This window comes from Scophthalmus maximus, chromosome 20 (genome assembly GCF_022379125.1).
Source record: "Scophthalmus maximus strain ysfricsl-2021 chromosome 20, ASM2237912v1, whole genome shotgun sequence".
NCBI classification, from domain to species: domain Eukaryota; kingdom Metazoa; phylum Chordata; class Actinopteri; order Pleuronectiformes; family Scophthalmidae; genus Scophthalmus; species Scophthalmus maximus.
In genome coordinates, this window is record NC_061534.1 from 17,164,861 (window position 1) to 17,187,046 (window position 22,186).

The 22,186-nt window shown below is 40.6% G+C and overlaps 1 protein-coding gene across 2 annotated transcripts; it reads left to right on the plus strand.

Moving 5' to 3' along the window:
* Nucleotides 1-4,588: 4,588 nt before the first annotated feature.
* Nucleotides 4,589-21,977, plus strand: LOC118285423 (retinoic acid receptor beta-like). Of its 2 annotated transcripts, none has more exons than XM_035609087.2 (8): nucleotides 4,589-5,286; nucleotides 10,223-10,383; nucleotides 11,634-11,775; nucleotides 14,196-14,359; nucleotides 17,345-17,521; nucleotides 18,422-18,626; nucleotides 18,755-18,913; nucleotides 20,049-21,977. In XM_035609087.2, the coding sequence occupies exons 1-8, from the start codon at nucleotides 5,088-5,090 to the stop codon at nucleotides 20,150-20,152; spliced, it is 1,311 nt and encodes a 436-aa protein (XP_035464980.2). In that variant the 5' UTR covers nucleotides 4,589-5,087; the 3' UTR covers nucleotides 20,153-21,977. The 2 variants fall into 2 exon arrangements, with proteins under 2 accessions (XP_035464980.2, XP_035464979.2); XM_035609086.2 differs by having other exon boundaries at nucleotides 4,590-5,286; nucleotides 14,193-14,359.
* Nucleotides 21,978-22,186: the final 209 nt, after the last annotated feature.

The following is a 22,186-nucleotide window of genomic DNA, read 5'->3' on the forward strand; positions in this document are numbered from 1 at the left end:
GGATCGTTGGGTCATTTTGTTCCTAATTACCATTTGGCGCGACAACGCCATATTTAGATGCTCACAGAAACGCAAAAAGTGAGGAGCAGATGAAAAGGATTTTACAGCTTTACCAAAGCCAACATGTGGTTTTGTGTCTGTTGTGTTTGTGTGGTTCGGTACATCGAGGGTGAACATACAGGAGGAGAAATGAGAATGTTCGCCAACATTTATATCAAAGATGGTTAATAATAACAGAAACACAATTCAATTCAACAGCAGCACAAACTACGTGTGGCAAAAGGATGAATCAACACCTCTCCAAAACGATTTCAACTCAAACTGAACATTTAAAAAAAAAAAAAATAATTTAAAGACACATTCTTTCACATTCATAATTATATTTATCTGTCATAAGAAGTATTAGTAATTAGTCTCAGCTAGGTGTCTTTAGTTAACTCAGATCTTGATGTTTTTTCATTGTGTATGTTTCTGCATTTTGTAAACAAGACATTTTTAAAATCTCAGACTCAGCACAAAACAGGAAATCAGACCCTTCAGATTAATGGCTCCCTAAAGTAAACAAAAAATACTATGTTTACTTAACTAACCTTTGGATACAGGACAACACTGAAAAAACATCCTGTCTGAACAATGTAATATACAGAAGATTCAATAACAACTCTTATCCCAGACGCACACAAAAAATGCAATGCACCTTAAGGTCATAGAAAACCCATTTCAGCACTAATTGACAATGATGCCTATTATTACATATGCTGAAGAAAACAATAATAACTGATGTTTAAATCAATGTATTACATATATATATACCTATACATTTTGAGGGGGGCGGGGGGTTGATTGTTTGTTTGCCCGTTCTTTCCACAGACACAGCTAAAGCATGGTAAATGTTTCTCTTTATACTTATTTGTCCATTCAGTTGACCATAGCCAAAAGACTTTTGCTCCTCCTTTGCTGTTTAAAGTCATGCTAGCAGCATCGTTTTGTGAATTTTGGTCTATGATTCCATCGAATATTTTATCTACTACTTTTGTCTGAAACATCATGATTGACAGCTGAGAGTGACTCACTATAGGTCGAGCGCGACCAATGCGTGCGCGTGTAACAATGGGACCTCAATACCCTGGCTCCACTCCAGCACAGACTCTGATTCTCAATTACATCAAAATCACAAGATGGCAGCGCCCGTATCTCGCATATTTTGGGTTAATTTTCAATGGGAGGAAGTAGAGAGATGCTGTCCATCTTTATATTCAGTTGGTTGGATGGTTAGTAGTGTCATTGTGAGCATTTTACAACCTCACAGATCCGCTAACATGGCAGTAGACTCTTCATCACATCAGTATATTCTAACTTTTTCCACACAATCTTTCCATTTTCTAAAAGTTGGATTAATGCGCTGCCATCGCAGAACGAATACAAATGACAGTGTATAATGAAAAGAGTGATGAGGATGATGGAGAGCAAGAGAAATTAGTGAGCAATGCAAAATGGGGACAGAGGGGAAGAGGAGGAAGATTGTGGAGCCTTGGGAGGATGGATGAAGTAGAAGAAAGGAGGGCAGAGGAAGAGTGAGACGGGAGGGATTTCCAGCAGGAGCAGCAGCAGGCTGCAGGAATGTTTCTCATGCCTGTCCTCTCAGTGACCTCGGCTCCCTGGAGTGTGGGAGATACTGGGAGTAATTAGCCTCCTTTAACATTGGAGCTGTGCTGCCCTCACGCCTCAATGGGGTTAGCAGTGGCATTGAAGGAGATCAAGTGTAATTTTTTTTTTCAAGCAAAATGTATTTTATCGCTCTTCTCCTGTTGCACCCTGTCCTTTCAGCGATTCAAGTTCAGATGATGCATTAAATTCCTTTTCTGCATATTTCTTCTTTCTTTGTTTTTGTTTTCAGGGCAGGGACGTTGTTTTCAGTCAACCCCAGTTGATGAATGTTATAAATTAGGCCCATTAGTTTGAAGTGGAACAGATTTCCTTTCCCCCACCCATCGACCCATCCCGAAGCTGACCTACTTTGTCTGATGTTAGATTTAATCATGGCTCCTCCTAACTGCAAATATTTCTCACTTAAAGTCAAGGATCAAGAATTGAAGTGGACGTGAATGAAGAAAAACTGGGCCTAAAAAGTATTGATCCTGTAAAAGGCCACATGGCTTCAATCCTGAAAAGCCAATACTGGGACATCAACGTTATCTGCTTTGCACTGATGCCCTTTATCTAAAACAGACGAGTCTCCCTCTATCACAAATCCAAATCCTAAAACCATGAACATTCCCCTGCACACTGATATGTTGTTAATTTGATGTTAATTAAGTATGAATTATGTATTTTAATTAAGTTTTGGAATAAATTGAATATAATCTGCATCCACTATTGAAAAATAATCGCCTTCTTCTACTCGTAAAAATTATTAATTTTAAGCCACTGGAGTGATTCAAACAATAGTTTTCGGGAGAAACATTATACTCAGTTGAAAATTCCAATATTTTAGTAGCAGACGCAAAGAAACCAGACATTTTCTGTCCAGAATCTGCACAAAATAAATGTATAGATTTTAAAAGCAGGCACTGAGGTGTGTTGCTGGCAGCTCAAACACCAGTTGTACAGCAACTGTACTGTACAGTCAACTGACAAGACATTCAATATTACTCGACTTATGAATGAATAAATTGCCAAAGTAAATGCTCTGCACTGGTTTGTCTTAAATGTTTAAAGGGGTATAAAATATTCTACCACTGTATACGGTGTCAGGCATTAATGCCTTAGGATTTTAATTTTACATTGAGCATTACATGCATTATGTCGTTTAGAAAAAAACTCCTTTAAACTTCAATCTTTGAAATGTACATTTCTCCAAAATTTTAGGAAAAACCCCGACTGTTGAGTGTCCATGAATCATCTTACTTCGGTTGAGCACCTATCTAAATCAGATGAGGGTACCATCAAACTTTCGTATCACTCTATGATAAGTCACACTTTTTGAAAGGATAAATAAATAATTAGCCAGTGCTTCATAGATCCCCTGTAAACCATCATTGGGGACGATGAGCCTGAGGTTTACCGGTCTGGCTTGGTCCAACACTCTTTTCAGGTTATCATCATGCTCCTTGATTCCATTTCCACCAATGATGATATCATCCACGATAATGGCACATGGATATTCTGCAAAGATTGGTTCCATGGCTCTACCATATTCCACGGAAAACTATAGAGGCTGTGTTAATAGCAAACGGCATCCTAAGGAATTTGAATCTGCCAAAGAGAGTTATGAATGTTGCATGGAGAGATGAGGCTTTATCCAACTTGATCTCCCAGAAGGAGCTTTTTGCGTCGAGGACAGAGAAAACAGTAGCACCCGACATTTGGGCGGCAACCTCTTCCACTGTGCTCATCAGATGATGAGGCCACATTAATGGCTTTTTTAAGTCTTTTGGGTCTATGCAGATGCGAACCTCATCAGTTTCCTTTTTGCGTGTTGCAACCATGTTAGAGACCCAATCTGTTGGCTCATCCACAGGTCGATCACAAAAAGAGTCGCAAAGGATGCAAACCTTAGGATGTGACGTTCGCATACTTTGCAACTCTTTTTCCACCTTAGCCTGCATAGCAACTTGAATGCGTCGTGGGGGGTTAACTACTGGTGTTACTTTGGGGTTAACTTTCATTGAATAAGTCACAGATACGTTGCCAACTAGGGAAAGGAAAAGCCAACAGGGCTGCTAAGAGAATCTGACTCCACCCACACAATACTATGTCATTATGCGACAGCGGATGTTATTGACGTGCATCTGCCGTGGTCAAACTACAAATTTCTGAAGATGGACCACAAAATGCGCATATTTGCCCCGTGCGTTCTTTTAGCGGGTTGATTCAGGCTAAACATTTACAACACAGTAAAAAAAAAATGTATTCATCACCAAGGTTGGAATTGAAATAAAGACAATATTCGAAACTGAAAGGAATAGGTTGTCACATGGAGAATGTTTGCTCTGGCTCCTTACCACTCATATTTATCCACACGACCACCATGTGGCATCAGATGGAAACGCTTCATTGACAACGGTGACTTACACGATGACGTGCGTCCCTTCTGGGTCATATTCATACTCCTCTTCTACTACTTCTTCGAATTGAATCGTTTACATTTGTGCGTGGCACGTCACGTTAAATATCGCTGCCGCAATGACTTGTAAAGTAGGAAAGTCCAGTGTAGCCTACGCCAAAGGATATAGGAAAGGAAGCATTGAAGCACCTTTCCTGTGCATTTAGAGAATCCGAACAGCTCTTATCATGGCCTGCCGATGAAATACATCCGGTTCATTTCAGGATTTAGGAAACTTCCTAAGCAAATTTGATGAACTCGACCATACCCAAACTCTGTAAAAACCAGTACATGACATTGATTGCATTCATTTATAGCAACACAGCTGTCTACAGCCACCCAAACACAACAGCTTATGGACAAAATGCTCATAAACCATCTATATGTGATGCCCTATCAGAACCCGATCGGTTACTCCCTCTGCAAGAAAACAGTTTCAAACAGACATTCGTCTCGTGAAATTCCTCTCAAAGTCACATCTCGTGCCGGAGGAGAGCGCTTCAGCGGCTCGGCGGCAGGGTCATGCGAAGGTCAGCGGCAGCAGGAGGGTTCGCGGGGAGTTCAGCCGCATACATTAGGTAACGACCGTCGGTCGCCGTGACATAACGAGTACGAAGCGGGTTGAGTTGAGACGTCCGGCGGCGAAGACGAGATAATAAGACGAGGAAGACGACGACGACGACGACGACGAAGGAGTCGCGGGACACAACTTTGTGAGGCAACACAGGACCGAAAGTGTTGCAGCGCGTCGAGCGTGCCAGACGCTCCTCTGCGCGTCTCCGGACGGTCGCAGGTCCGCTCCTGGTGCGCACGCGAACACCCCCCCCCCCCCGCGCGCGCGCGCGCGTAACACACCGGCGGCTCGCGGTTGAAACACTGTTCTGCAAACTGCAACGGAAACCCTTCGGGCGGCGCAGAGGAAGAGGGACACGGTCCTGCTGCGAGGAGAGGAGGGGGCCTCCCATGCGCACGACGCCGCCGAATGCAGACCATGTTCGACTGCATGGAATTCCAGTCCTTCGGTCCCGGTGAGGTCGTGGACTTCTTCTACAGCTCATCCAGCCCCGTGTGCGCGCCGCAGGACCCGGACCCGGACCCGGACCCGGACCAGCCCCAGGACCTGGCCTCCTTCTTCCCCGAGCTGATCGAGTCGGACTGGCAGCAGCACCGGTGCTCGCAGTGTAAGTGGAAGAGCTGACGTTAGGGTGATGAGTGCGCCATGTCGTGGTGCGCCAAAAATGTCAAATATGCAACTCTGGCTCCAAATGAATAATAATCTATTGAATTTATGAAGCGCTTTTCAGGAGCCCAAAGCGCTCAATTGCTGTCTAGTGTGAAGGGAAAAATTTGGACTTTTAATGAGATGGGTGGAGGGGGACAAGGGCCCAAAATCAGAAACTTGTGTGCGGGACAATATTCACCCTCAGACTCTCAAAAGACGTCCTCATATCTTTGCCGAAACAAAATGAAAACAGGTACTTCAGCAACAGTGTTGAACTACTTTGAACTGAATGTTTCACGTGCAACCGCATCATCCTGCAGTTTGGGTATTTACAGTAAAAGTCAGGTTGTGTGGTGCAGTTATACAGTGATGCTCCTATTGGAAATTAGACATTTGTGCATCAACAGGTCCAATGTACTATGTGTGCGTGTGTGTATATATATTTATGTGTGTGTGTGTGTGTTGTGTAGATAAGGATGGCTGCAGAAGTTTGCTGGATTGATAACATCTGCCCTGTTGTATCCTCTCCTTTGCCTTGCCACTCATCAATAAATCAATATTAATTAGCGAAGCACCATTCCGTGCAGGTCAGTGCTCGACATGTGACTGACGACAAGACAGTACAAGTGTAAAGAGTAAAACAATTTGAGATTAAAAAAAAAAATGACATGAAAAAAAAACAACCGAGCGTCTGACAGGCAGACAATGAGGAATAGAATAGATAAGATGAAATAAAGCATGGATTTAAAGACAAATTATGACCATAAAGTAAGGTTTATTTATGTTTAATATTAACTTTCAGCTGACAGAAATGACATGCTTTAAAAAAAGCAAAAAAACACGTTAACATCAATGTGAAAACCGTCAGGAAACTGATGTGACGAAATATGATGTAGTACAGCAAAAGCATGTTTTGTTTATTTAATCATATTTATACAAATTCACAAAATGGCAGTTCACCCTAACATTTCCACATCAGGATGATGAAACTCTCATCCTATCTTTTCCATCTAGTTTGGTAATGTGACTTTTCCCTCTAACCATCATCATGTCTGAAGGACTTAACCTAAAACCCTCCATTTCACAGTTATTAAACATTTAATAATTGCTTTAAAACACCTAAACCTGTCTTTAGGTGTAAGTGTAGCTATGAATGTTTATTAATGTATTTGCCTTCAACTTTAACTCTTCTTGTGGACACTCGTAAGTGAAGGCTGCTGCATGAACAGATAACAAATGTCCTTTAAGTAAAACAGTTGTAATGATATGAAATATGGGTTAGTGAGACATTTTATCTTGATAAATGCTTAAAAATTGCCTCATTGCTGCGTCTAACTACATTATATCGTGCGTTATTAACTGTTTTCATTAAATGCCAGATAGAGGCAGCAGAAGTAAAGTGTTATATTTCTCTAGATCCACATCGTGAGTTTCCTCATGTAGGGGTTTTATATATATTTTTTAAAACAGACTGAGGATATGGAGAGCAGCAGAAATACAGGGTGCTCTGCTGGAACGCAGAGTCAATGCAATGGTCTGTGTTTGGGACGTGGCAGGGCCGGTCATTTTGGGGTCAGGGCGGGTTCACCGGACGGTCACCAGCTCAGGAGGTCATGAGGAGAACCAGACCATCCCAGTGGTGGAAGAAGTACTCAGATGCTTTGCTTAATTTATGAAGTAATAGTACAACAAACTTCTTTTTTTTTTAATACTCCAAGTAACCTTCTTTATAAAGTACAGAAGTATTATCAGCAAAATATGCTCAAAGTATCTTGAGTAAAAATACTAGTTTTGCCGAAAAAAGCTCCATATGATAGTGATATGTCATTATATATGACATGATTATACTGAAAACATGTCTGTTACGCAATTCTATATTCAATTTTTGTTTCTTCTTTATGACTCATCGGACTTGTTTTTTTTATGAAACTATCTGAGAAGATTAGAGAGGAAATGTCTCTTCAATAAACTAAAACGACCCATAGCACAACACTAACTTTTTTTTTAAATGTGTTTTTCTCCGGGGGGTTTGTGTGTGAGACGTAGAATTTTATTCTGAAAAGAAACTACAGCTGTTAAATTAAAGCAGTGGAGTAAAATGAATCTCAAATGCTGTGAACTAAAAGTATATAAGTTCCTCACGATTGCAAAGTAAAGTTACTTGACCTTGTTTCAGGGAAGAAGAGTTTCTGATTAAAAATAAATAAAACCAAGTGGAGTTTGTCAACAGAACATACTGCTACAAAAATACTGTGATTAATAACCTACAGCTTCAATAATGAATCTATTAACCCATTGATCAAAAATTGATGAAGAGAAATTGAAATTAATAATTTCCACTATTTTTCAAGCAAATATGCTGAAATCATCTTGTTCCAGCTTCTCAGGTGTGACACCTTGATGCTCTTCTGTGGTAGGTTTTGGACTTTTGGCTAATTCTCTCTATCTTTTTGACATTTTATAGATGAAACAATCATCGAGAGAGAAATAACCAGCAGAATTTCCAATGATGAAAAAAGTATTCATCAATAAACCAAGAGACTATTTTCTTGATAAACCATTTTACTGTTTCATTTATAAAATTAGAAAAATGTTCGTCACATTTTCCCAGTCTTTGTTGACATCGTCCAGCATCTTCTTTTTGTTCGACCAACCGATAACTGAGGAAAATCTGCAAACCCTTGCATTGGAGAAGCAGCAACCAGAGCATGAAATTACCAGATTACATGCAATATGAGCAAAATGAAATATAGAAAAAGAAAAGAGAAGAGAAGTAACAGGTTATAAAAGTTTGTGTCTGTTTTTGTAGTTAGTATTTCAGAATCATTTTTCGCTTCATGAAAACAGAAAAAGGGTTTTGTCAGGTTTAATTTGATTTACACACTTAAAATATCATTTAGGAGCTTGTTCCATCCCCGAATTAGCTCATACACATCGTCTTCCACTAGAAAAGTTCAGACTTTTGCTTTTTTCACTTGAACACACCATGCAGGTCCTTCCCCTTTGTCGTCTCTCCTCCTCATCTTTCAGACTTGAGAATCTTTCACAACCTCAAAACTCTTTGTTGGTTGAAATAGTTGACATACATCAAATAACACCGCTTAAATTGGGGTTGGGGTGAACCTCCCCCGACCGAATCACTTAAACCGCCCCACCACAGACACTTTCTGTTTCTTGTCCCTCCCTCTCGCTCCCCCCCATCAGTCACTCGGGGGGCTTGTGGCATGCTCCGGCATTGTTTTGTGTTGGGAGAGCGCTCAGGCCGATGGGGGTGTCCACGTTTGACCCACTGATTCCAGGTTCAGCCAGGGGCCACTGGTTCAAGGGGATGGAGATGAACAATTTCCCTCTTTTCAAAAATGTCTGTCTTTGTTGTCCGCCTGTGTCGGGGGCGGTGGAGGTGATCAGAGAGTCGGCGGGAGGCTGAGCGAGCGCCACGAACTGGAGCAAAATCTCATCTCCAAAGTGTTTTTTAAGTGGGAGGGTTTCCTGCTGCGACTAATGGAGGGACGGTTTAAATTTTGCAGGAAAAAAAATGGAGGCTAAAGAGAGGCTACAGTCCGTGACTTTACATGTTGGCAGCAGCAGATATTAAAAACATGGTGAATTTTTACACAGATATTTGGCCAAAGAAAATGAAATGACAACCTATAGAAGGTTGGTGATGTTTAGGAAAAAACAAAGACTGAGGCTCCTTTTTTATTTGGGGTTTCTTAGTTCCTGAAGGAGAAGTATAGATGTGTAATTGTATTTGAGAAACCTGAGGTATCTGGAATGTACATGAGTTAGAGGAGGAGGGAGGCCTGATAAAGAGTCTGATAAAAGCTGATGAGATCGTTGAAGAGTTACATAAAGGTCCCGCCAACAGAGCAGGAGACAAAGCTCTTGGATCATTCCTCGACTTCGCTCATAGAAATCTCAAAGCAGCTTTATGGATTTGAACAGACGCAGCTTTTAGCAGAGAGTCTTGGCTCTGAGAATGGAAACAGTTGAATTTTTCCCTCTCAAATTAAGAATCTGAAGTTTATCTTATATGTTAACGTTATCTTCTGCTATGATTTTCTGTTGTTTTGTTGATTTTAAACGATGTTAAATCGGACGGAGTTCCTCATCGATTCCCTTCTAAGTGGCAGTGAAAGCTGAAACGAGAAAAGAGGCAAAATGGAAATTTCATTCTGGAAGCTACAGGAAAGGCCTTTACTTTGGACCATTAAAATCCAAAGCAATTGTCATTTATGAGCAGGAGTGAGCTCAGCAAATGACAGTGCTGTTTGACTCTTAGATTTTGAGACATCTCAAACAAGTTAAGATATTTCAGTCTGCAAGAAAAGTCAGTGAATATGTGCTACATATATATTTTATATATATATATATATATATATATATATATATATATATATATAGGTTACAACTTGAGCCCAATATGAACTATGTCAAATTAGCCATTAGCAGCTCCTGTTAGCAGCGTTTGCATGGATTTACAGACACCTAGCTTGAAACTGAAGAAAAATTTGATGATTCTCAGGCAAGTTCTGGATTCACAAGAGTGTTTTTCAATGATTCCTCAGTGGATTTATAGGCCTTTATTAGCAATGGACATTGGCGGCAAACATATCTTTGTGCAATGGAAGTCACAGTGAATGTAAAAATACATGCAACACAGATTACAACAGTTGGGCACTGAAGGTTCTATAGTACGCAAGGTGAATTCATCAGCTGTGTGTGTGTGTGTGTGTGTGTGTGCGTGCTTGCGTGCATGTGTGTCTGAAAAACCTTAGATCATCTCTCTCTCTGCACGGCCGCGTGTTCACTCACATCGTCTTTGTGTAAGGGCAAATCTCAGTGTTGTAAGGGCAAATCTCAGTGTTGTAAGGTGTGATATTGTATGTTTGCAGCGGTGGGCAGCCAGAGCTCCAACTCCAGCTCCAGCTCGGATGATCTCTTCGCCAGCCCAACCTCCTTGCCTCCACCTCCTCGCACTTACAAGCCCTGTTTTGTGTGTCAGGACAAGTCCTCGGGCTACCACTATGGAGTCAGCGCCTGCGAGGGCTGCAAGGTAAAGCGTCAAGTCTGCGCGCTCTCCGCTAACAGAGCAGGCATTTTGTAAATGTGCTACAAGATAAAACCAGTCACAGTGTTCACACAATGATCAACAGAATAACGTAAGGAAATATGTTAATGCATCTGTCACATTAACCACAACATGTTATAGTAACAGTGATGTCTTACCCAACACAAACACAGGCCATTTACAACACTTAGTTTCTTTTCGTAAATAACCTGATATATGTAATTCTACAAGATTTGTTTGTGGATTTTCTTCTCCATTTTCCTGCTCTCTTTATCTTTCGAGACTGACAGGCCTTTTATTGCCGAGATGACTATTTCTGATGTCATGAATGTTTATTTACAATCTATTTTAAACTAGAAGGGCCCTCGGAGAGCATATACCTCCGCCAAGGCGAATGCCCTTTTTTCGCCACGTTAAAAGAAGTGGGGGGAAAAATCCCGGATCTGCCCGTTTGTCAGGATTCAAACTAAAATTCAATGGGTTCTTCCTTGGGTCATGCTCCACCCCTCCACAAAATGTAATGGAAATCAGTTCAGTAGCTTTTGTGTAAACATGCTGAATAACAAGCGAACACAGATGAAAACGCAAACGTCCTTAAAACTGCTCATATTTTACTGTAAATTATGCAGATGATTTTCATTTTTACAGCATAAGTCAATATCTCAACATCTAGTAGAGGGATTTTCTCACTATTGTGGATCATTATTATTGACACTCCATTATTCGACCGCTAACTAGAATGTCACTCAGTAGAGCTCAAACCTCCGCCAAGGCCCAACAGTCAAACAGGCTGTACCAAATCTCACACAGTTATCAGTCCGCCAAATGTGTCAGATTTGTTTTTCCCGCCAGGATCCATGAATTATTCTCTAGGAAAAATGTCAAAAACAGAAAAGAAAGTGATAAAATTGATTAATTCCTAGATCAACCTCTTTGTTGGTATCTTTCCACCAAGTTATGTAAAAAAACATTTCCGTAATTTTTGCCAAATCCCGCTGACAAACCAACAAACAAACAAACAAACAAACAAACAAACAGTCAGAGGCAAAATCATAACCTCCTTGGCGAAGGTAAAGATGGGTTGGTGTTGATGTTAATGTCAAGGAATTCATTTTATATTTGTAGGCATAATACAGAGATGTTTTGAACATCAGCCTGGATTATTTCCACTGCTCTTGTAATCTCAATCATTAACATCTCCTCCTTCCTGCCTCCTCTGCCGCGTGCCTCCGCAGGGCTTCTTCCGCCGCAGCGTGCAGAAAAACATGGTGTACACGTGTCACCGGGACCGAAACTGCATCATCAACAAGATCACCAGGAACCGATGTCAGTACTGTCGGCTGCAGAGGTGCTTCGCCGCGGGGATGTCGAAGGAGTGTAAGTGTCTGATCCCCTCCGACACAAGACTCATTGCTCTGCCATGATGAAGATCATGAGGCGTCTTTAGCAGCGATGATCAGACGTCCGTTGTCCTCATAGGGAATCTGCTCTTTCAAAATGTTGCATGTAGGGGACAATTGTGACGCCTTCCAACACGAGGTAGATATTAGAGAGTGGAGTTTGGAGACGTCCTCGTTCAGAGAGAGTAAAGTTTCAGGGGCGAATAAAAGGTCAGTGTCATAATTGACTCAGGTTCATTCGTTTGTGTTTCCGTGGAAACCGGTTTCAAGACGATAGAGACATTTGATTTTTTTTTCTTTCGCTGTTCATCTATTGTTCATCACTGCTGTGAAAACCATGTGTCCCAAAGCATTAACTTATCATGAGCAAGAGTTCCAGATATGCTCCTGCTGTTGTGAACTTGTCTGACTTGGACAGTCTCGTGCTGTGTTCTTCATACGTCAGCGGCAAACTCTGGAAAATGCCCGGCGTCAATTTTCACGACATTTTACGGAGAGAAATTGTTGTCAGACCCCCATGGCCCTCAAAGGATAAGGAGTATAGATAATGGATGGATGGATGGATGGATGAAGCCCTGTCCTGCCAATCTGTCTTCCCGCAGTACAGCAATGTTCCTAATAATGCATCAGAGGTTGTAGTTGCCGTTTGTTCCAGCACTGCCTTTGTACTGGAGCCCGACAGATTTATCGGTCGGTAGAGCCGCACACAGACATAACGGTAACTGTGTTTTTGTTTGCCGATGTGAAAAGCTTTATTTTACAGCGTAGACAATGCAGGAGAGATGCATTTATGTTCTTAATTCAAGCTCTATAGATTTGGTTGTATTTTGTGTTTTCTTTTTATTTATAGTTATTTATAATACACTTGAAAATCAAGCCTTAATTTAATTTCTTTGTCATAACGACATTTTAGGAAAAATTGCCAATTTCTTTCTTTTTATATATCGGTATCAAAACCTTTTTACTTTCTTATATCAGTATCAGCATCGGCCACTACAAAGCCATATCGGTCGGGATTCACTTTTTTTACAGACTGTTGAAGGTTTGTAAGTCATCAACAGGAAATCAGATTTTTCTAAACTTTCTTCTTCTTCTTTTTGAGTTTACTGTGTACCTTTCTCCTCTGATCAGCTTATTCACCAGACTGGAACTGCTTTAATTGCGCTCTAGTGCCGCGACTGTACACGAGAAACATAGTGAAACTCTTTCAAAGCCGGAAGTGCGGTGACCTAGAAAACGGAGTTGTTATACGGAGGGAGCCGATGGCAGTGATAGGGCAGTAGTGAAGGATCCATCCAACCACATGCTCTCATTGTTGCCCATCCACACTCAGACACACACACACACACACACACACACACACACACACATTACGTAAACACTGCACATCACATGTAGCAGACAGACGGATGCTATGTAACTGCTTGCTGGCTGCTTCAGTCAGTGTGTAATATGAGCTGACTTTGGAGTGTTTACACAATGAGGACGGGAATTAGGGCATCCACAAAGAGGAGGAGGAGGAGTTGGCTTGGAGTGAGGAAGCCAGAGGCTGAGGTGTTGCATAATCCTGAGCGCCCCTGACATGTGCATAGCTGCCTGAACCAAGTCAGTGGAACGCACTGTAATGTGATGACACTGTTACCGAAGCGATTATGAAAGGCTAACCTGGTTAGGCAGCGACAGTCGGCTTCACGTGCTCCCCGGAGGAGCAGATAATCCACACAGTTCACTGCCAACTGTTTGGTTTTGTGTGAATTTATTTTCCATAACTTCTCCTCGGCAGCTCTCTGAACCTCAGCGATGAAACTCTTATGCGATGACTTTTAGCGATGACTAAAATTGGAATTCTCACTTTTTACGTAAGGGAATAAGGACCATAATGCTGCTGCAGCTGCTGTGCAAAGAGGTCAAAACCGTTTTTGGACTTATTCGTGGAAACCTTCAAGGGCTGTATCCTTTCACAACATGTAACAGCATCACTTGTATGTGTTTTGTTGAGTTTAAAAAAAGCCGTTTTCAGCCTCTTCTTACGTATATTTATATTTTCTGGACTTCTGTTGCCTTAAAATGTATTAGTTTTAGGCAGGGTTGTACTTAATAAACTGACAACTGAGTGCGTACTCCACGTATTCTGATTTCTTAAAAAATATGTGATTAAGTTGCTTCTACCCACCCTGTTGCTGTTGAATAGGATGTTTGTGCAGATCAATAAAAACCAATGAAATCAAAGCCTGAGGAAGACCTTTGAAGCCAACACACATCTGTGACCACAAACATTTTTTACTTTTATTTCAATAGAGAAAAACAACATAATATATTAAAAAAAATAAAAATGTAATCCCCTTTTTATTTGTGTCCTAATCGTCTTTTAACTGGCGTCCTCCTTTCCTGCAGCAGTGAGGAATGACAGAAACAGGAGGAAGGGGAAGAAAGAGGCGGTGAAGATGACCATTATGGAGACCTACGAGCTGACGGCGGAGCTCGGCCTGGTCGTGGAGAAGATCTGCAAGGCTCACAGAGAGACCTTCCCCTCCCTCTGCCAGCTGGGAAAATACACCACGGTGAGTCATGACATTAGACCTGACTGTTACTGAACTGAATACATGAAATGAGAGAAAACAATCTGCACAAAAAAATCCAAGTCGTCCTGCCTGTGCAGTGATTCACTGGATTCTTTTTTTTTTTTTTTTTTTCTGGATTAAAGTCGAAGGAGCTCATGAATTTAACCTTGTTTTTCATGTTTGACGTCAAACGAAGACATCAAATATAAAAGATAATCAAAAGTTAACTGGATGTTAACATGAGGGTGGTTAAAGTCTTAACACGTGCCTCAGTTTACTGATTTGTATTACACAAACTGGCACTGAAGAAGTGAAACAAGTTTCTAGTTTGAGAGTTTTACACTTACTGGGCCTATTGGGATCAGAAAGCCTCATGGGAAATATAGGAATGTCAGCGGTGATCCGAAGCGAGAAGAGATTTAAGATATCCGGAGGGCAAGTGGCATTCAGAGCCCAACATGTGATTATTATTCCGAGACTGTCCTGTTTCTGAAAGGTCAGAGCTGGATGTTCACAGTGGCTGAACACGCACACTCAAGCTTTTACGTCACTGTACGACATCTTAAATCTTTACTGTAAACATAACGTTCACAGTGAGGAGATTAAATGAGCTACAGTGACAAAAACAAAATCAATTTATTTAGGGTAATTATCATTAAATATTGATATTGTGCTATTAAATAAGTTGGATGCACTCAGCGGATCCATATTCATATTATTTAGTTATATATTATATCATATGCGATTCACAACTAAATGTCAAGAAATGTCTTAAAAAGCATAGTTTTCCAGGACATTTCCCAGAAAGAATAATTCGACCAGAGTTGCTCCGTTTAAAGCCAAGAAAACAATTCATTTTTCTTTTATTATTGGCAAATGAATACTTCATATACTGTATGTTGAACTACATACCTATTATACATACATACAAATTTCACATTATTGCGTGTTATCAGAACTGATTGAAAGAATAATAAGTTATGCTAGTAATTATTTTGAATCTACAGAGGTGTATTGCTTCCACGCAAGAAAAAGAAAAAATCCGTATCAAGTTATAACGTGAAGAGTTTATTGTTGTAAGAAGATGTTTTAATTTAATTACAATTTACAACCTTATCAGCTTATAACATGAAATGCTTTATTAATAACAATATACTAATTATTACCTGTTATAATGTTTAAAATAAAATTTCATCATACAAACCATATTTTTTTAAACAATATGGAATTTGTGCAGTAATAACGTTTTACGTGATAAATAGTATATATGTTTATATAATATGACATTTTTTCGTTATAATGTGAAAAATATCTTGTTACTACAATAAACTTTTCACATTGTCACAATATTTTCATATTGTGATACTGATGCATTAATACGCTTCCGTATGAATCAAATGAACATCTTGAGGGATATGTACTTTTAGAAGCTCCAGTTGTGTTTGTCCATATTTACTAAAGGAGCTGCACTGGGGTTTTACGCAAAAAAGTCTTTCAAGAGGATTCAATAGAAAGAAAGTGGTGGGCGAACACTTAACAGACTGTTGGAATCAATTTGTATCGTCATCAACAATAAACACATGAGAAACCACATGATTATACATCCATCACAATCATGGAAAAACCGCCCATCCCTTCATTACGAAAAATCCCTCCCACTGTTATACAGTAATCAAACTGTTGTAATGCACGAGGGTGTGCCCTTTCCAAAAACTCACCTCACATGTTTGATGAGTGAGCAGAACTCAGCGTTGAACTCTGTGTTCTGCGTAACATCACGAAATACAGAAGGAAGGAAAAAGAGCGTCTACATAAACATGAACTTTTTTTTTGAATAAAGCAAGATGCCCATGACACCGAAAATGTGTTTGTTGATGCCATACCTGTTTAAAATGTTGAATAATTTGAGCTTAGAGGTCATAGTTTTTTCATCATGGTTTTTTAAGGTTAAAAAGATTCAGTATTCAAGTTAAATGGTTTTACAAAACTGTAAAAAAAAATCATCAAAGCACAACTGTGCCTGAGAAATTATTAATTTAACAACAGTTCAAATGATTCTTAGACACGTTTTATCTGGATTTTAGCTCTGTGCCTGTCTTCTGTTTTTCAAAGTCTGAAAATCAAACCTGAATCCGATTTAGGAAGGTACATTTCTCAAGTGAACATCATGGCTGTCGTGATATTCCTGTCTAAAGTACAGATATGAAAAGTCTACACTGTAGTTTCACGAAGAATTGTTTCTGTGGCCTCATTTGGACTCGATGAACCCAAATTCTTTGTTTCACTGGGTGCCCGCGAAGAGAAGTTAGATTTCGGGGTGATAGGTTCAAACCTTGTACTTCTGGTTACAGTAATACTCTGGCTACAGCATTCTGAATAAGCTGGAGTTTATTCAACGCTTCTTTGTCAGTCCATCATAAAGTGCATTACAGTAATCATGTCTACTGGAAATGAAAGCATGAACCAGCTTTTCAGAATCTGATTTAGTGTTTTTTTTTAGCTCATTGTTTTTGGTTTTATGGCCTCGGCTCTACTTTTTTGTTAGGTCATCGAGTCTTTTTTTTCCAGTTTTCAGTAAAGAAGCTCCATGATCTGACCATGACTTCCTTGGCACCAAACCTCAGACAAACTCAGTTAGTGGTTGAAGAGACAGCTCACTGTGACCATGCAGATTTCCTCCAGGGGTTAGGGTCTGTGTCTGCTAATACATAAAATGACACTTCCTATAGAAGTCTGTGAGAAAATTGCTCTACTTCTCACTTGATTTAGAACGTCACTAAACATTTTCCATACATTTTGCACAGCATCATCCCACAATAAAAAACAACGCGCTTTGCTTGTGAATTTGGGCTCTTGATTTACAATCACATCCTGTCTTTAAATGTCTGTAATGTGGATTTCTGGATCCTGCGCGAACTCAAACACTCCACTCTGAGCGGTTCAAATCTGACACATATTCCCCGTCTTCTTCCCTCCTGCGTGCAGAACTCCAGCTCAGACCACAGGATCCAGCTGGACCTCGGGCTGTGGGACAAGTTCAGCGAGCTCGCCACCAAGTGCATCATCAAGGTGGTGGAGTTCGCCAAGCGAGTGCCGGGTTTCACCGGCCTGACCATCGCTGACCAGATCACTCTGCTCAAAGCCGCCTGCCTGGACATCCTGGTGCGTCCATCCTCAAGCAACTTTTCTTGACTGAAATAAATTCTGGCGCTGTGCATTTTTGCATTTGCATTCAACGGCATATGCAAGATGCAAGGTCATCTTGAGTTTCACATAACTGCAAATGTATACAGACATATTCACCGCTCCTCCTGTGAGTCGCACCTTGTGTGGGTCTCGACTCACACTGTCAGCCGGCATTCATGCCAAAGACAAACTGACAGGCAGGTTGGCAGACAGAGGGCCGCCCTCAGGCAGAGTGTGCGGCATGTTTTATTCCCATAAAACACTCAACACATCTGCCTGTCATTGTCACAGAGACGATGCCATAGCCTAATAATTTTCTCTGACACCCTGATAACAGCATGGAAATGTGTCATATGATCACAAGCGAGCTTGTGTTTCCTTGTAACACTTTCTTTCCCTGCTGAGGCATTCTGGGTCAATTTTCTTTTGACAATTTCTCCTCGTTTTTGCTAAATAGATGCAGGAATTTTTGAGTTAGCGTGACTCGGCAACAGAAAACAGGGGCAGAGCAGGAAACGGGAAGGAATCTTACCTAATATTATTATTCGACAGGGGATATGAGAGATTTAAAGCCTCTACTTATACAATGAATGGTCTGACTGTTACCTGAAGTGACAGTTGAAACTTATCTTTCTTAGTTTAAGGGACAAATCATTTCAAAACAAAGTGAGACAGTGTGTAAGTCCCACGGTGAGGACTGGTGGGTGGAAACATCAGGCTGAAATTCACCTGCTGCGCTTTTGTGGATTTTTATGCCAAAAAAATGAAATGGAGAACATCATGAAATGTTCCAATGTGTCAAAAATTCATATTGATAAAAAAAAAAAGTTCTTTTCTCATTCGTTCCTTGACTCTGTTCTATTCTTGTCGTACCAGATCCTGAGGATTTGCACTCGCTACACCCCCGACCAGGACACCATGACCTTCTCTGACGGGCTGACCCTGACCCGCACTCAGATCCACAATGCTGGATTCGGACCGCTGACAGATCAGGTGTTCACTTTTGCCGGGCAGCTGCTGCCACTGGAGATGGACGACACAGAGAGCGGGCTCCTCAGCGCCATCTGCCTCGTCTCTGGAGGTATTGGGGCTTAGACTCAAGTGAAACCAGGAAAAAAGGGTTATATAATAAATCCATTAGTAAACTTGTGAACGCTCAGTATAGTCCTTTATGAAAACTGAAAACGTTCTGCGTCTCTGTCGGCACAGACCGACATGACCTGGAGGAGCCGTTGAAGGTGGAGGTGCTGCAGGAGCCACTGCTGGAGGCGCTGAAGATCTACTCCCGCAAGCGGCGACCCAGCATGCCCCTCATGTTCCCCAAGGCCCTCATGAAGATCACTGACCTGCGCAGCATCAGCGCTAAAGGTCAGAAACCACCGACTTGCAGAGAGAGATCGTCCGTCGCAATGCTCTTCATTCATCGCGCAAAGTTTAGATAATATAATAACCACTATGTCGCCTCACATATTCATTTGTTCCTGTTGGAAAGGAAATTAAAAATTTTCAATGAAGTTTTCGACAACATTTGAAGAATTTAACGTTTATTATCTTACAAAATACAAATTTTCTCAGTTCAGCACATTCTGTGGTTTCGTGTCTACAGGCTGACCAGTAGTTTATGATCGTTAATGTTGTAATGACTTAATTACTGTTCTCGAGTTAGATTACATTTTACCATTTACCATTATTGTATAATTACAACTTGTGATCACAGCAGCTGCTGTTACATCAGCTCGCTTCACAGAAGTATGTTTTTTTTTCTTTAGCCTGAGTCTTACTTTTAAGTTTAATTAAATTCACCAACATAGCACACAGTTGGTGAACATGGCAGACAACGACGGCTGTAAATTAGCCTGAGAGCAGTGAAAAAAGCCTGCGGCATCAGCAGACCTATAACATTAAAAAGCGCGGCGACTCAGGACATTAGTCAGAAAGTAAAGAAAATAATGTTGTGGAGGTCAATGCAAGAACATAAGCTGCTTCCAATGTTAATTGTGAGGACAACCGCGAGTGTAATGACCGACCAGCCACTGGGCATCAATCGTCAAATAGTGCAACGCAAACATGAAGGTGTGTCAGTGGAATTTGTGCAGCAGATGATAAGGCAGAGCTTGAGAGTAGGCAGAGCATAAATGTGTTGCCTCGTTGCTAAATGTGCATTGGCAGAGGGCCGGCCCTGCATTGGATCGAGTGTAGCAGCGCCTTCGAGTTGTTTGCCTGAAAAAACCTGCAAGTTGCCACGCATTTGTGAGAGGTGCAGCCCAACATTGTAGCTTTTTAAAATTATTTTTGGGGCAATTTAGCTTTTTATTTGATAGTCGAAAGTCTAGTGAGAGAGACAGAAAAACAAGGTCAGAGAATGAGAGAGGGTAAGCTCTCCCTTCATTAATGTTGCAGCCACATGGTGTGAGAACTAAACAATCAGTCACATTATCTAATCAAGGCGAAAACCTGCATTAATGTGCGTCAGGTTAAAACATTTCTTTGTGCATTCCCACAGGGGCTGAGCGGGTGGTGACGCTAAAGTTGGAGATCCCTGGCTCAATGCCGCCTCTGATCAAGGAGATGCTGGAGGATCTGCAGAACCTGGAGAAACAGCCGTAGAAAAGCTTGGAGCAGAGCTGAGCGAATCACGCACACACTCCCGTCTCCACACAGTTACACCAGCTCCTCTGGTTTCGCACTCCGACGCTGCTCAAAGGACCTTTTCGTCTGTCTTCCCTTCCCTAAGAGAAGCTGCTTACTATGTCAAGTGCAGATGCAGTTCAGAGGGTCACTGGTGTCCCACCTCAGCCTTCGGTCAGAGAAATGTAACGTTCGCAGACTGCGATCAGTCTGGGATCTGCAGACGCGAGCCGACGTTACGAGATTGACGCACTAATGTTTTAATCAGACACGGTTTTATTTTAAACTCTTGGTCGCAGGCATCATAACCACTGAGAGTCAACCTCAATCTGCTTTTTACTGTATTTATATTTGCATGGGATATGACATGGATTCCTTTTTACCTCATTAAATAACAATACATTTAGCATTAGTCTAGCAAAGATAGTGAATATATGGAATGGATTTTTTTTGGAGCTTTTTACACACTATGTGAATTATTTTTTTCCTCTTGTCAAAGTCTGCTGTTTATACCTGATGTGCTCCGTATGTGTAGAAACAAAAGGGAAATGTAAATGAAAAAAACCTTGATGAAGTTTTTATTCATAATGCTGAATGTTCATTAATGACCTCAACAAAGTTCAATGATGGAGCTGAGTTGATGTCGGAAATTTCAAATTTAATTACAAAGAAATGAGCTTGTTGCTCATTGGGTGTCAACTCTGGAAAACGTCTAAAGTTTTGAGCTCATTAATAGGGAAGAATATTAGGGCCAGGCATAAGAAACATAATTTGAAGAGGAACATTTTTCGTGATTTTTCATTTCGATAATAAAGGACAAAATGTTAAATGATAAAGATAAAATGATGAAATTCTTAAGATCTGAGATGTGAAAAGAATACAGATAAAATAATGCCTTGTGTAGATAAATTGGTGAAATTGTTCTTCAGAAACGATTTTAGAAACAAAGAAATTTATTTTATTTTAGTTCATAAACATGGCTTCAATGTCCTGATCAGTATTAGTATTTAGTTTGACTCAATTCTCAACATTTAATTCTCAAAATGTAAAAAAAAAAAAATCTTCTTCCTCTCATTTCCCCCCTTCTGCCTGACTCTGATGCTCCCTTGGTACACAAAAACTGGTCTTCCACACATTTTCTAAATAAAAGGTTTTATTTCCAGAATGTATATTTACAGTAATTAACAGGGCTGGATATTGTTTGATATGTGTTATGTACTTTTTTAATGAATACTATATCTATCTATATAATAACCATCAGTGTCCGATGCCTTATCACAGATAGCTGTCATTGAATCTTTTCCTAATCAAATGCTGTGCGCTGTAGAAATGATAGAAGTAAAAATACAAACTTTACCAGACAAAATTATAAGCGAAAAAGGATTATGGGAAATGTGGTCTGAGGTTTAAAATGATGCTGGCATAATGAAAAAAAAAATCCAAAAAGATTAAATGACATTTTGTGTACATTTCATGGAAGAGAGGGATGTTTTTATGTATGTGTATGAATTATTCACTAGACTTTGCTAAACAAGCAGCGTATGTACTGTATCACCTCATCTGTGCCTAAATAAATGCACCAATATTTTCCATATCTTGGAATCTGACATATCATGCAAAATGTATCAGCCTGAAACTGCCACTGCATCACACATGTTCCACATTGCATTATATGACCACAGTATGTACATTTTATATCAGTGATCATTTTTTCATGCTGCTTTCATTTGTGATAACAACAGATCAGGTTTCATCACTCTCATGTTTTGTGTGGCCCTGATGAATAAAAGTCTTGTGTACTGGGTTTGATTTCCTCTGGTTCATGTTTCCTGTGATGCTTCACGCCCTTGTTGTTTCTGGGGCGACTCGGCTGCTCCTGTTTCATGTGAGGTGGTTTGAGGTCAGTGCTGCTTGTCTCAAATGAAAAGGCTAATACTGCCCCCTGTGGATCAGTGCACGGAACTGCACTGTAGCAAAATGTATTTTTTATCTTTTCAGATTTCACTCATTTCT